The 13,820-nt window shown below is 45.0% G+C and overlaps 1 protein-coding gene across 5 annotated transcripts in view; it reads left to right on the top strand.

The window, feature by feature from the left end:
- Positions 1-13,820, top strand: part of TSNARE1 (t-SNARE domain containing 1) — a 461,757-nt gene that overhangs the window by 92,133 nt on the left and 355,804 nt on the right. For all 5 annotated transcript variants that reach the window (XM_039549499.1, XM_039549497.1, XM_039549498.1 and 2 more), the window contains exon 3: positions 8,900-9,022. In XM_039549499.1, the coding sequence (XP_039405433.1) occupies positions 8,938-9,022 (85 nt within the window). In that variant the 5' untranslated portion in view covers positions 8,900-8,937. The remainder of the gene's footprint in view (positions 1-8,899; positions 9,023-13,820) is intronic.

The following is a 13,820-nucleotide window of genomic DNA, read 5'->3' as shown; positions in this document are numbered from 1 at the left end:
GAGCTGGATGAAAAATGAGATTGAGCAAAGGGTGCAATCAGATGTGCTGAGAGCAGACAGAGCTCTTGGTGTCATCGCAATTAGAGGCCGAGTGAACCGGCTGTCTCTGTTTGTGGCTGGTGTGTATCTCCATAAAATGTCATGGATGTCTTATCTCGCTGTCTCTGACTTTGCAGCCTGTCCTGATCCTATCTCTTCCCGGGACAAAATGCTCTGCTGCTGGAGACACCTACAGTGGCAGCTATTCACAGGAAAGGAAACCAAATCCATTAGGAAGTGATCAGGTGCTTTCCTCAAATAAGGACTTTGACGAGGAGGAATGCAAAAAGAGAATTTTTGTCATTGTTTCTTAGCAAATCTTGAGAAGAGCAGGAGCAGCCCTTTTCTGAGATAATCTCTGCTGGTTTTACTTTGCACCTACTCCACAATGCCTCTGGGCCATGGGCATTTGCTCTGCTCTGTTGTGCACTTCAGTGAAGGACGGGAGACGAGCACGGTTCAGGGGGTTGGGTCAGGCTGTTTACAGTCATTGGTGATGTCACACCAGTCAAGTACCACAGAAGTGTCTCTAGAAGCTTCTGGAAGTCTGTTTAACTTGTACAAGATTATGGATATTATGCCCTGGGGGTTTTATTGTTGTTTTTGTTGTCATATTTTGTGTCTTGTCAACTTAGGCTAGACAGTGAGGTCCTCAGGCTGTGGGGACAGGGATGACTTCACTCTTCCATCAGCTTTAGAACTCAGCTGGGAAGCAAAGTGGGAGGAAATATCTGTGCTGCTGCACCCCCAGTCCTGCTGCAGGCAGGGCATTGCTCCTGACCACCCTCCTGCCAGGCATTTCTGCAGCTCCTGAGCACTGCTCTCCTCTCCTTGCCTGCGCAAAGCCACCCAGGGACATGACGTTAATATTACAAACTACACAAAAGATCCAGAAGGGAATAAATTACCTCAAAGGCCCAGGGTGAAAAAGAAGAAAGTCATCCCCTCCAGCTACTCTGATTGACCTCTGACAGTTGTGTTATGAGGCACTCAGGGATTTGTGCAATGACACCAACTCGATGCTGAAACCATTGAGTAAAAAACCAACAAAACAAGGTGATTCAACAACAGAGCTTGTTCATAAATTCAGTCTCTGGGAGAAAGGGAAAAGAGACAATTTTGCAGGTAAATTCCAGGTTTATTGAGTTTTGTTTTTAATAATTGAGAGAAAATCTAAGAAAAGAAGCTGAAAAGCAGCATGTCTGGGACATGAGTGACAGAGTCAATCCTATGTGGAAGGCTTTGCAAATATGCCCTTTGATCTCATGACTTGGAAAAACTTTCATATTAACCAAGTGAGTCCTGATTGAAGGTATCTTCAATCAGGTCTCTGGTCATTGCAGGGGGATTGTTCTAGATGACCTTAAAAAGGTCTCTTCCAACCCAAATTGTTCCATGAGTCTCTTGTACTCTGCCAGCAGGAGAGCTCTGCATCTGTCTGTCAATTTTACAGGCAGGGAAGTGGAGGCAGCTGTATGGAAAGCAAGGAAATGCTGAGTATTCTTCCTTGTGGTTCCTGTGTAAACAAATCTCCCAGTGAGAAATGAAAGGAGGTCAATCTGTTTAGTTCATCTGAGGGGAGGTTAAAAGGCAAAAGAGAGATCAAACAGCAAAGTTTAAGAGTTGACAAGACAAAGCTCTCCTAACAGAGTGTCTGAGGCTGATCCTTCATTAACTGGAGCCTCAGGGAGGCTCTTATGGAAAGAGGTGACCCGGGCTGACCAGAGGATGTAGGGGTTGATGTGTAAAGATGATTTATGTGAAATGATCTGTAAGCTCTTTATGAAGGTCAGGCTGGTTAATCAAAGGATTTTATCTGGATGAAAATTCTCAGAAAAATATATCAGGTGGGTCATCCAGAAGTGGAGGTGTCATCATCAAAATGAGTTCTGAAGCCCCTGGTGAAGACACTTCTCCATCAGCAAGGTGGTGGTAGAGCTGGGAAAAGAGCACCTGGACAGGATGGAGAGGTGGGGCTGTGTGAACCCAGTGAAGTTCAACAAAACCAAGTGCAAGTTCCTGTACCTGTGTCAGAGCAATCCCAAACACAAGCACAGGCTGGGCAGAGAATGGATTGAGAGCAGCCCTGAGGAGAAGGACTTGGGGGTGTTGGTGCATGAGAAGCTCAACGTGACCCAGTGACTGTGCTCTGGCAGCCCAGAAAGCCAATCCTGTCCTGGAATGCATCCAGAGCAAGGTGGGCAGCAGGTGAGGGAGGAGATTCTGCCCCTCTGCTCTGCTCTGGTGAGATCCCACCTGGAGCTGTTGGGTCCCCAACATAAGAAGGATGTGGAGCTGCCTAGTCCAGAGAAACCCGTGAAGGGGATCAGAGAGGTGGAGCTCCTCTGCTGTGGAGACAGGCTGAGAGAGCTGGGGCTGTTCAGCCTGGACCAGAGAAGGTTCCAGGGAGACCTTAGAGCCCCTTCCAGTGCCTAAAGGAGCACTGAAGAGGGACTTTGGACCAGGATATGAAGTGACAAGACAAGGAGTAATGGCTTCAAACTGAAAGAGAGCTGGCTTAGATTTGATATTAGGAGGAAATTCTATATTAGGAGGGTGGTGAGGCCCCAGCACAGGTTGCCCAGAGAAGCTGTGGATGCCCCATCCCTGGAAGTGTCCACGGCCAGGCTGGATTGGACTTGGAGCCACTCCTCTGAGTTTGGTGGTACCAGCAAACTTGCTGAGGATACCCTGCCCCATCATCCAGGTCATCAATGAAGATGTTAAACAGGGCTGAACCCAGTATTGTCTGGTTTTATCACCTCCAGGTGCAAGAAGACCTTTCTCCATGTTGCCTGTTCCCAGAGGTGCTCCATCCTTCCTCATAGGCTCTCCCAATGTCTCAGTTCATCTTTCCAGCTTTGGTTTAGAGCTAGTCCCTTGTCTTGCCCAACAGGAGTGTAAAGAATGTTTTCCTCCCTGTCTTTTTGCAGCAGCTTTGCAGAACTGAAGGATTAAGTCTTCCCATCAATCTTCCCTTCTATAGGACAAGCAACCCCATTTACTCAGTCTTTCCTATCAGGTTATGTTTTCTTGACCTGTTGTCATTCTCTGAGTTCCCTCCAGACTCTCTTCAGTCTCTGACAAAATCTTTGCTGGAGCCTGTTGCCTACAGCTTGTTGCCTACTCCTCAGTGTGGGGTCAAGCAAAAGGTTTGCTTCCCTTGTCGAGAAGATTGTAATCCTATTTACACATCCCGTGATGATGCCTGCCACTGTTACAGGAAATGTCACTGCAGATCCGTGTTCAGCTTGAAGTCTGTGGCATCCATCCATCCTTCTCTGCAGCACTGGCCAGCAGCTCCCCATCCTCTGTTGGTGCTTTTGTTTACTCTTTCTAAATTCAGGCCCCTGCAGTTGACCTGGATTATGCAGCGCCTTATTTTCTTTGTTGCACATCACTTCTGGTTTGTTAAGATTGTTCTGGAGGCTGGAGCTGTCATCTAACTCCCCTGTTGGGTGCTGTGTGTGCGTTTGACGAGGATAATTCCTGTTCCATCATCCAGCTCACTGCTCAAAATACACATGGGGAGAGCAGAGTATGGTGGACGCCATACAAAGATTGTTCTTTGGTTATGGCAACAGTCCACTGGGAGCATTTAATGGCTTTAAACTGAAAGAGAGTAAGTTTAGATTAGGTATTAGAAAGAAATTGTTTACTGTGAGGGTGGTGAGGCCCTGGCACGGGTTGCCCTGAGGAGCTGTGGCTGCTCCATCCCTGGAATTGTTCAAGGCCAGATTAGATGAGGTTTGGAGAAACCTGGTCCAGTGGAAGGTGTCCCTGCCCATGACAAGGGGTTGGAACCAGAGGATTTTTAGGGCCCTTCCAACAGAAACCATTCAATGATTCTATGATTTTTCTGATTTAAAAAAAAAATAAAAAAAATTCCCTGCACCTCCAATCCATTTCTTTGGCCATGCAAACGTGACAGCCTAACAGGATAATATCAGCTGATTCTCTGCTAACTTCACTACCTGCTAACTTCTATAAAGAGTTGAAGGTTGATTTGATATGACTTCTTGCTGACTTAAAATGGGCTGTCATTCTGGTTTCCACCATCACATACTTTCAGTGGCTTTATTCCAGTGTTTTTACAGGAAATGGGAAAAAACCTTGTGGGTTTGCAATTTCCTTACTCTTCTTTTCTCCACCCATTTAGTAAATAGGCACAGCAAGTGTCCTTCAGTCTGCCAAGAGGGCCATGAACTGCCCTGATGCTGCTTCAGGTATCACAGGAGGAAAATTGCAGAATCCCAGCGGTAGGAAAGAACCTCTGGAGGTCATCTCGTCCAAACCCCTCCTGAGAGCAGTGTCACCTAGAGCCGGTTTCTCAGGCACATGATCAGTCAGGGCTTGAATATCCCCAAGGATGGGGACTGCAGCCTCTCTGTGCAGCCTGTGCTGATGTTTGATGACTCTCACCATAAAAAAACCCCCACAAAATAAGCAAAAAAGCCACTCCAACCCCAAAACAAACAGGTTTTTTTTTCTTTTTGAAGTGGAATTTCCTGTATTTAAATCCCTCTTGCTTCTTGTCCTGTCACTGACCACCACCAGGAAGACTCTGGCTCCATCGTGTTTGCTTCTTTCCATCGGATATTTTTACACCTTAATAACACCACACCCTTCTCCTCTTCAGGGTGAACAGTCCCAACTCCCTCAGTCTCTCTATGGGAGGTGCTCCCATCCCTTAACCATCTTTATGGTCCCGCACTGGATTTTCTCCAATATGTCCATGTCTCTCCTCCTTTCCCATTTTTTTCCAGTATTGTCTGGAAAGAAATGTCCCAGCTCATGTCTTTCTCAGCCAAACTCAAATTTAAATACATATCACTTGTCTGAAGTGCTGCTGTGGTTTAATTCCAGCTGGCAAATAAGCTCTCCACAGCCATTCCCTTGCCATCCCCAGCAGGTTGGTGGAAATGAAGTGGATGAGTGAAAGTGAGAAAGCTTGTGGGTTGAGATAAGAACAGTTTAATGATTGAGACGTAATAGTAAAATAATAATAATAATAATAACAACAAACCAATTTCTTCCATGCTATAATCTCACCTTTCATTTTCACCACTAATGCTGCCCACCCAAGTATCTCTAAATGGAGACTGATGGGTGTAGAACTCTTAAATAATTTTGCCTGCTTGGTTTTACCTGCCAGTATCTTTCCTAGTCCAAGAAATATGGACCAACTCTTTCCTTGAGATCCTATATCCTACTGTTCTAGTCATGGCATGGTTGGCTTCTACAGGATATACAAAGCAAGAAGTAGTTGAATTCATTAAAATACGAATTCATGCCCCTGGCAGGATAGTTGTCCTTTTAGTCTGGCTTGGATGTGGTTATTCTTTTATTTGTATTTTAGGTGATGAGGATAAACCTGTGATAAAATCTTTTTTTCTTCTTTCTTTTTCATTTTTTTTTTCCCTCTGTGTCTAGTACGTTACGAAATGCTTGTTCCAATTTGTACAAACTGCCTTCACAGTAAATTGGACACGTCTCCCTGAGGAGCAGTAGACAAAAGAGTTGGGAAGTGCCATGGGGATGGGGAGGGAAATGCTTTTATTGCCAATCAAATTAAAGGCATTTAGATCTGCTCTTAAATTTTCCTGTAAATATACTACTGTGGGGTAAGAATGTGGCTCCAGAGCTGTGTGAATAAGGGATATTTCAATAGCTTGGTAGGATGGGGTGGGAGGTGCCTGCTGCTAAAAAGATTGGTTAAGCTACAATAAAATATTTCGTTTTCAATTCTTTCTATTTTTCCTCCCTAACAAGGAGAAAAAGCTTTAAAATGGAAACACGTCCTGAAAATGATAAATCAACATGAAACACTTGGAGTGCTCTAAAAGCCCTGCTTCTCTCCCCCTTTCACACCACTCTGTTGGAGAAAAAATAGATACATTCACTGTTTGCCAAAACAACACTTGCCCAGTTGTAATCAAGTCATTTTACAACAGGGTGTAGAATTTTACTCCATGTTTGTTGTCTGTGGCCTTGGGGAAGTCATGGCAGGAAATGTTTCCACTTGCTTATCTCTAAAGAGACAGGGTGGGTAAGGAACAATCTCTGTACAGAGGCAGTTCCCAAGCTGTTTGGTTGTCCCACATCCCTGCTTGCAGTGGTCTTAAACTGTGGGAGATAAAGAAAATAAGATAATTCCTTATCTGTGCCCAGAGACTTTCTTGTAACCATCTTTCATGTGCCCATATTTTCCCAGGTAAGAGTTTTGCTGGATCTTGGGTTGCATTTTGTGATGAAGGTTGTGTTGGTAGTTCTGAGCTCACCTGAGACCTGGGAGAGCTGAGGTTTGTTCCCAGGTCTATCACAGACTCCTCAACTAAATCTTCAGCTGCTTCTTGTAATGTTTTGTGGTTGTGATCAAGAATTTCCATCAAGACACCACAGAATCACAGAATGGTTCGGGTGGGAAGGAACCTTAAAGATCATTTCATTCCAACCCCCTGCCATGGGCAGGGACACTTTCCACTAGATCAGGTTTCTCCAAGCCCTGTCCAACCTGGCTTGGAACACTTCCAGGGTTGGAAGAGTCACAACTTCTCTGGGAAGCCTGTGCCAGGGCCTCACCACCCTCTGAATATAGAATTACTTCCAAATATCCAATCTAAACCTACCCTCTTTCAGTTCAAGGCCATTACCCTTTGTCCTATCACTCCATGCCCTGCTACAAAGTCCCTCTCCACCTCTCTTGAAGACCCTCATGAGCTACTGGAAGCTGCTCTAAGGTCTCCGGGAGAGAGTACAGTTGTAGGGTGTATTTCCATGGAGCTCATGGTTTTACAGTTTTACACGGCTGACACGATGGGTTGTTTTGCTGTTGAGTGTCTCGCAAATCCGTGATTTACAACTTTGCTCCTTGGTTCCTCCTGTTTGCTTCATTTTCCGTCTCCTTGACGCACACTCCGGTACACACCCTCACCCTCTCTCTGACTGCTTGGGCTTCACAGCTTGGCTTCCATAACTTTGGGCTGAAGGCTGTTTCCCTAAAATGAAGGATTTCTGGTCGGGGGGCACCTGCAGCCTCTCAGATGCCAGTTATGTGTGGATGTGGTACACTGAGGCTGGCTGGGGATGCTGTACTCTGGATTTACTCCACTTTTAATGGATTTAGCTCCCAACCATTTCTCTCTCAAGGTGGTTGCACTTTCATCCTCTTTCATGTGTCTGGCCCAGTTAAGGGAGGATGGCGAGTGATTTCTTTTGGTTCTGAAGTTTCGCTGGCTGGTGCATCTCAGCGCTGATATTTTGCTTGGTTTTGAAACTCTGAAAGGAAAAAAAAAGGGGAATGAAGTAGAACAGGTTCCTGAGCCATCAGGCTGTTCCCAGGACAGCGCAGAACTGGGATTTTCTGGTGCTTTACTTTCCATGGAGAACAAACCAAAGGAATAGCTGCAAGTGTCAGTCAGTGCATCCAAAAAGGGACTTTAGCCCTTTCCTGAGGTATCTATCAATGAGGACATCATGTGATACGTGGTCATGTGCCACAGCAAGTGGAGGCCATTCCCACCTTTTTGCATGTCAGAGGGAAAATGGCTGGTCCAGAACATGAGAGATTTGAATATCCAAGCCCAGAATGAAGCACCGCAGCTCATGTCATCGAGCCTAATACCCCAACATGTTTCTCAGTACAAGAAAGACGTGGACCTCTTGAAGCAGGACCAGAGGAGGCCACTAAAATGATCAGAGAGATGAACCAGCTCTGCTGTGAAGAAAGGCTGTAGAGTTGGGGCTGTTCAGCCTGGAGAAGAGAAGGCTCTGGGGAGTCTTTAATGAAAGTGGCCTTTCACTACTTAATATAAGAAATATGAAGACAGACTTTTTAGCAGCACCTGTAGTGATAGGACAATGGTTTTAAATTAAAAAGATTAGATACAGAATAGTTATAATGAAGAATTTTATTTTATGGTAAGGTAAAACACTGGACCAGGATGCCCCATCACTGGAAACATTTCAGGCCAGGGAGGTTGGACTAGATGACCTTGAAGGGTCCCTGCCAACCCAAACCATTTTGAGTCTGCCATCACACCAAAGATGTTGCAATTCTTGTTGGATTGTAACCTTTTTTTGTGGTAGAACCACCTGTTTGGGGTGGTATTTTTATAGCCTTGGTGTCAGAAAGCAGAAGCTGGGTTTGGTCCTGTATCATTTCCCAGCTCATACAGCACCTTTATCTCTCCTCTTCCTTTGCTGCCATCATCTCCATGCCTTAGAGTTGAACTATTTTGATACCAAAGCACTGGGACACTGCTGAAGTGCTGGAGGATGTCTGGGTGAGGCATTTCTGTGGATAAGGAGATGGGAAGGAGGAAGAAGTTGTCTTCCTCTGACTGCTGCATTTATTTCATTCTGCTTCTGCTACCTCAGGCCTTGCAGGCAAAATAACTCTGGCTCCAGTATTTCTACTGGAGGCCCAGGAGATTGTAGCAGCAAACTGTCTTTTTTGAGAGCTCATCAGGACTGCAGTGTGATGGATAGACTCCAACCAGCTGTGTACTGGTAATGTTCCAGAAGACAGCTTTACCGTTTTTTGATCAAGTGCTTAAGTCTTTGCCTTCTAGCTCAGGATCTCAAAGCACTTTGTGAACAGGGAGGAATTAAAAGTTGCCCTTTATCAGTGGAGAAAATAAGACACAGGGAGGTCAAATGGCTTGCTTGCCCTCAACATCATTTGTAGTCCAGACAACCTGGATTTTAGTGCTTTTAATTTTTTTGCAGGTGGGCATCCTGAAGTTTGGAGATTGCCTTGTATGTTCTATTTGCCTTTTCAGTCCTCTTTTTTTCTTGGACTGCTGGGGTTTAACTGACTTTTAACAGGGCTGTGCCTGTCTTTTTCTCTGTTTTTTAGGTTTGGAGTACAATCCCGCATCCATCACTATCCAGAAAATGTCTTATGGATCCATTGATGGGAGTGGATTTGGGAGCAGGAACCCATTTGGAGGCCCTTCGAGACAAGGCTATCAACCTCTCGGTGAAGTATTGATCCCTTGCTGTAATTTATTCCACCTGGCTCCCTGAGGGCTGAAGTTTGACTTGCTCAGGTTCAGTGTGGCTGCTGTATAAATATCAAACCCTCACCAGGGGTCATTTCTGACACTGATTTTCAAAGGTGAATTCCAAACTTGTTCAGTTTGATTTGTGTGATTGAGGCCCAACATCTCACCATGCTCAGGATTTGAGGCTGCAACATGGGAGAGCAGCACTAATGAGGGTTTTTGAGGAATTTTGGGGGACCAGAAGGAGAAACGCATAATATTCTCTAAATTGGCTTGTGTCTTTTCTCATCTCCCCATCACCTTTATAAGAAGTTTGTCTCAGTGGTTGTTCTAGGGCTGGCTGACGGTGGGAGTGGATGGGAAGATGTACAAAGTGCAGTGGGCTGTGCTTTCCCAGAGGATAACTTTGTGGTGGAAGCTGCTTGAACCTGAGAAACATGCTTGGATGTGGCTAACAGGATCAAAAACTCACTCAGGAAATGCTCAGACCATAAACAGTGGCTTGCAAATGGCCGTGGATTCTTTCTTTGTGTCATTTTTTTAAGCAGACACTAGACCAGCTGTAGGGCTGATCTGGGCTTATCTACTCTGGCTTTCAGCAAGCCTTTTTATCTGGAACTTATCCTTCATTTTGTTCGTGGAGCTGGCTTGCTCTTGTAACATGGCAAAGAACTCTCTTTTCCTTTTTTCACCACGGAAGAACATTACCCCTCTCTCCACTTGCCTTTGATTTCAACTGGGCCATTCATTAACACAGCATGATTTGGTGTTCATGTTTTGAGGGTTGCAAATGTTCTTTGGGAAGCATTTCTTTGTTTTGCAAATAGCTGTTCTCCCTGGATGGAAATATGAAAAAAAAAAAACCAAATACATAGAAGTTTCTCTTGGGTTCCTGTTTTCTTACAAATTTGGGTTTAATTTTAATTTTTTTTCTTTGAACAGGAAGAAGGTATTGAAGTAAGTGCGAATTGTCTGTTCAGTTGTGAATAGTGATTTTTAGGCTGTTCTGCAAGGCAAAATTAAAGGCATAAAAGCAAGGAAGAATGGGATACTTGGGCACAATCAAAGAACTGTAAGAAAAGAGAATTGAAATGTGGACCAGACAAACAATGAATCTCAGTGCATTGTAGCTTGGATTTAAAAAAAAATGAGTATTTATTGTGCTGTATGAGTAACCCACTGTTTTTAATGCAAATTCACAGAATAACTCAAGACACTTGAAATCTCTAAATATCTGAAGAGATCCCTCATTGTGCCCAGCTTGCCCACGGCTTGGCAGTTGGAGCTGTGATGCTGAAGGCACCCTTAGTGGATGGCAAAGAGGAGCTGGTGTGGAAAAATCAGCTTTTTTGGAACAGCCACGGTGTTGTTGGCTGCCCAGCAGAGCCTGTCCATGCTCTGGATTATGGCTGGGAGTTGAGTGCTGATTTCCACCAGACATGCACACATCCTGTCTGGTGGCATTGCCATGGACACATCTCCAGGGTCCTTCAGGGTGGATTTTCCCAGCCAGCCAAAATTGGTTGGTACCTTAGCTAAGCATCCCTGTGGAAGAGATTGTGAGGGGAGGAACCTGTTTGGTTCCCATTGGCCAAGGCACCTTGGAGAAGTTTCCTTTCTGTGTGTCTCAGTCAGAGGCGGCTTTGTTCAGCCTTGAGGAAAGAAGGCTTAGGGGAGACCTTTTCACCGGGTTCCAGCACTTAAAGGGTGGCTACAAATGAGGTGAAGACTCTCTTTTCACATGGAAAAGATGTGGGATATTGGTTTGAGTTACTCCTGGGGAGATTCAGTTATCAGAGACTCAGACAAGAGGAACATTTTTTTGCAGTGAGAACAATCAGCCTTTGGAATAATCTCCCCTGGGAAGTGGCAGATTCTTGAACGTTGGACAACTTTAAAGTTCATCTGGATGGAGTGCTGGGCCATCTTGTCCAGGCTGTGCTTTTGCCAAGAGAGGTTGGATCAGATGATCTTTGAGGTTCCCTTCCAACCTGTGGATTCAGAATCAATTCTGTGATTCTGTTCTGTGCTCATCTGAACCTGGATCCCTTCGCCATGGGAGACTGACACATTGGATGCCTTTTGTCATACTACCCCCAAATATTGCCATTAATTAAGTGTCAGGAGAGGGTAATGCAACACTAATTATCTGCCTCCTGCTTCTCGATGATGGATGACTGGTTTGCTAAGAAAAATTGGCTTTTGTATTAGATCATGGTACGGCTGGAACAAAGGAGCATGGCCTTCTGGCAGCATTTGTGTCTCTGCTCTCAGCAGGGGCAAACCTTGATGGGAATGTTCTGTGTGAGTTTTAACCTGTCCCTCTCTTTATAGATAATAAATAAATAAAAAACCCCAGGTATTCCTGCAGGTAAATGTCCAACAGTGGTCCAGTGGTAATACTCAATATCCAACAGATATTGAATCCAACAGAATCCCTGAGATACTGTGACAATAAAAGTGACAGATACAGAACTGCTTCATCTGTAATACAGAGAGCAAAGGAAAGGGGGCTTAGGCTTTGTTTGCTTTTGTTTAGTGGAGGGTGACACTGCCATGGGGGTTTCCTCTGTGCCTATGCATCTGTTTGTCTTGGCTCTGTCTCCTCCATGCTCAATCCAAATGTGTTGCCAGGATGGGAAAGTTTAATTACTTGAAGGTGAGCCCTTGGCTCCGGGCTGATGTGATGATGGATGGACTCAGAGCCCATCCTCAGGCCATGTGGAAGTTAATCTTGCTGACCAGCCTAATTAGAGAGGTCCACAGACTTGATCTGTAGCAGTTTGGGAAAGAATCCCAAGGCAGTGTTTTCAGCAATTTGGTTTGCCCTGGACACCTTGGTGTCAGAAAACTCTAGTTCAGACTCTGTTTTTGATGGTGGATATCCAGGGTTTCCTGGTGAAAACAAAAACAAGTATTTTTTTTCACTCATTACTTTTTAATATCGGCAAGGTTTTGGGAGGAGTGAGAGGGAAGCTCAGCAGAATTCAGATATTCTGTAGCCTTAACCAAGGAGCACCCTAAGGTGTGTCACAAGCAGGATCACCAGGATTACCTGGAGTAGAGCACTTTGGCGGGTTGGCTGTCCCCCAGCCACTGAAGGACAGCCAGGAGTGGCACATGGACGCATAAGCCGTGTCCCTGCTTTGCAGTTGGGAGTTACAGCCTCCTCCAGCAACATCTGCTTTTCATATCCTCATTCTGATCCCCAAAATCAATGTAAACCTGTGTGTTCCCCTGTTTCCTTGTAGGAGCTTCTCTGGGATTCAGCTGGGCATTGGTGTTGCATGGACAAATTAGAAAGCAGGTAGTAGAAAGTTACTGTTTTGTTTTGGTGGGTTTTTTTTTGTTTGTTTTTGTTTTGTTTTGAAGTTTAAATCTGAGAAGTGGAAAAGATTGACTTCAAAAATATTATTTTTTAAGTAATGTGACATGTCTGAGATAAACAGAGACCAAACATTGTACAGCAGTAGAAATTAAACCCTGGATTCTTACTGTATGCAGCCTGCACTCTCTACCATGTTCAACCTATCTTCCCCAAACCATCTTTTTGTGGGGAAAATGAACAAAACCTGCTTTACACAAGGAGGCATATAGGTCAGGGAATTTAAATAGCTTGGATTAAAATGCCACAAGACAGGAAATTTTTAGCACTGCTTTTATTAACCTTACTGTAACCTGGACGTTAAATGCCAGCTCTGGAAAGGTGAGGTTAATTTCATATTCCCGCAGTGCATTGCTTCCAGTTGAGCTCAAGGGACTCAAGGGTCAGTGCTTAATTTGGCTGTGACTTCATTTGGACTATTTTCCCTTCAGTTTCTCCTGAAGATTTTGTGTGGGACACTGGCCAGGGTTCTACTCAAGATATATCACATGAGTCTTTCTCCTGGTTGGATACGGTTGGTTATCTTGTCACTGAACAAAATGAGATTGGTCCCTGCAAGCTGTCCTTGGCACTGTTCTCTGGGTATAAATCACCTAATTATCATTTTAATACTTAACAATTGTTAAATGATTTTTTCTAACTTTTTTTTTCCTGGAATCACGTCTATAATTTTCTTTGCCCTCCCCTCTCTACCACTCACTGGCCTCTGTGCTGCACCAACCAGCTCTTGGGTGGAAAGTCATGTGCCAGTGCTGGCAGTGCTGTCACTGACCTGTCATGGAATTGTTTGGGTGGGAAAAAGCCTCTGAGATCCTCAAGTGCAACCGTTAACCCAGCACTGCCAGGGCCACCACTAAACCATGCTCCTAAGTGCCACATCTACACCTCTTTTAAATTCCTGTGGGGGTGGTGACTCAGGCACTCCCCCGTTCCAGGGCTTGACAACCCTCTCAGTGAAGACTTCTTCCCAAATATCCGATATAAATATCCTTCTTACACATGAACCACCCTTCTGTCCTCTCCAATCCTGTTTTCCTCGGTTTTCTAGAAGTTTCGGAAAGTGATTTGTCCTTAAAAAGCCATCATGGGGTTCGTGGTTGCCTCGAAGTTTGGCAGAGTCACAGAGCTCCTGTGCTCCATGGGAGGGAGATGTTCAGATCATCGTGAGCCTTTGGTGGGATGGGGATGGCAGAAGCTCTGTTTTGAACACAAAACTCACTCAAAAGCTCGGGTACAAACCAGCACCATGGCCTGACCACCAACGTGGCCTCTCTGCAGCCCCAGGTCTGGTGTCAAACCATGGGAAGGAATCCACTGCCAGCTCCATGTCTCGACACTGCAAAGTGCTGAAGCGCAGCACAAACTCCTGAGTACACAAGGAGTCCCCC

This window comes from Corvus cornix, chromosome 2 (assembly GCF_000738735.6).
Source record: "Corvus cornix cornix isolate S_Up_H32 chromosome 2, ASM73873v5, whole genome shotgun sequence".
Lineage (NCBI taxonomy): Eukaryota > Metazoa > Chordata > Aves > Passeriformes > Corvidae > Corvus > Corvus cornix.
This window is presented reverse-complemented; position numbering and strand designations above follow the sequence as displayed.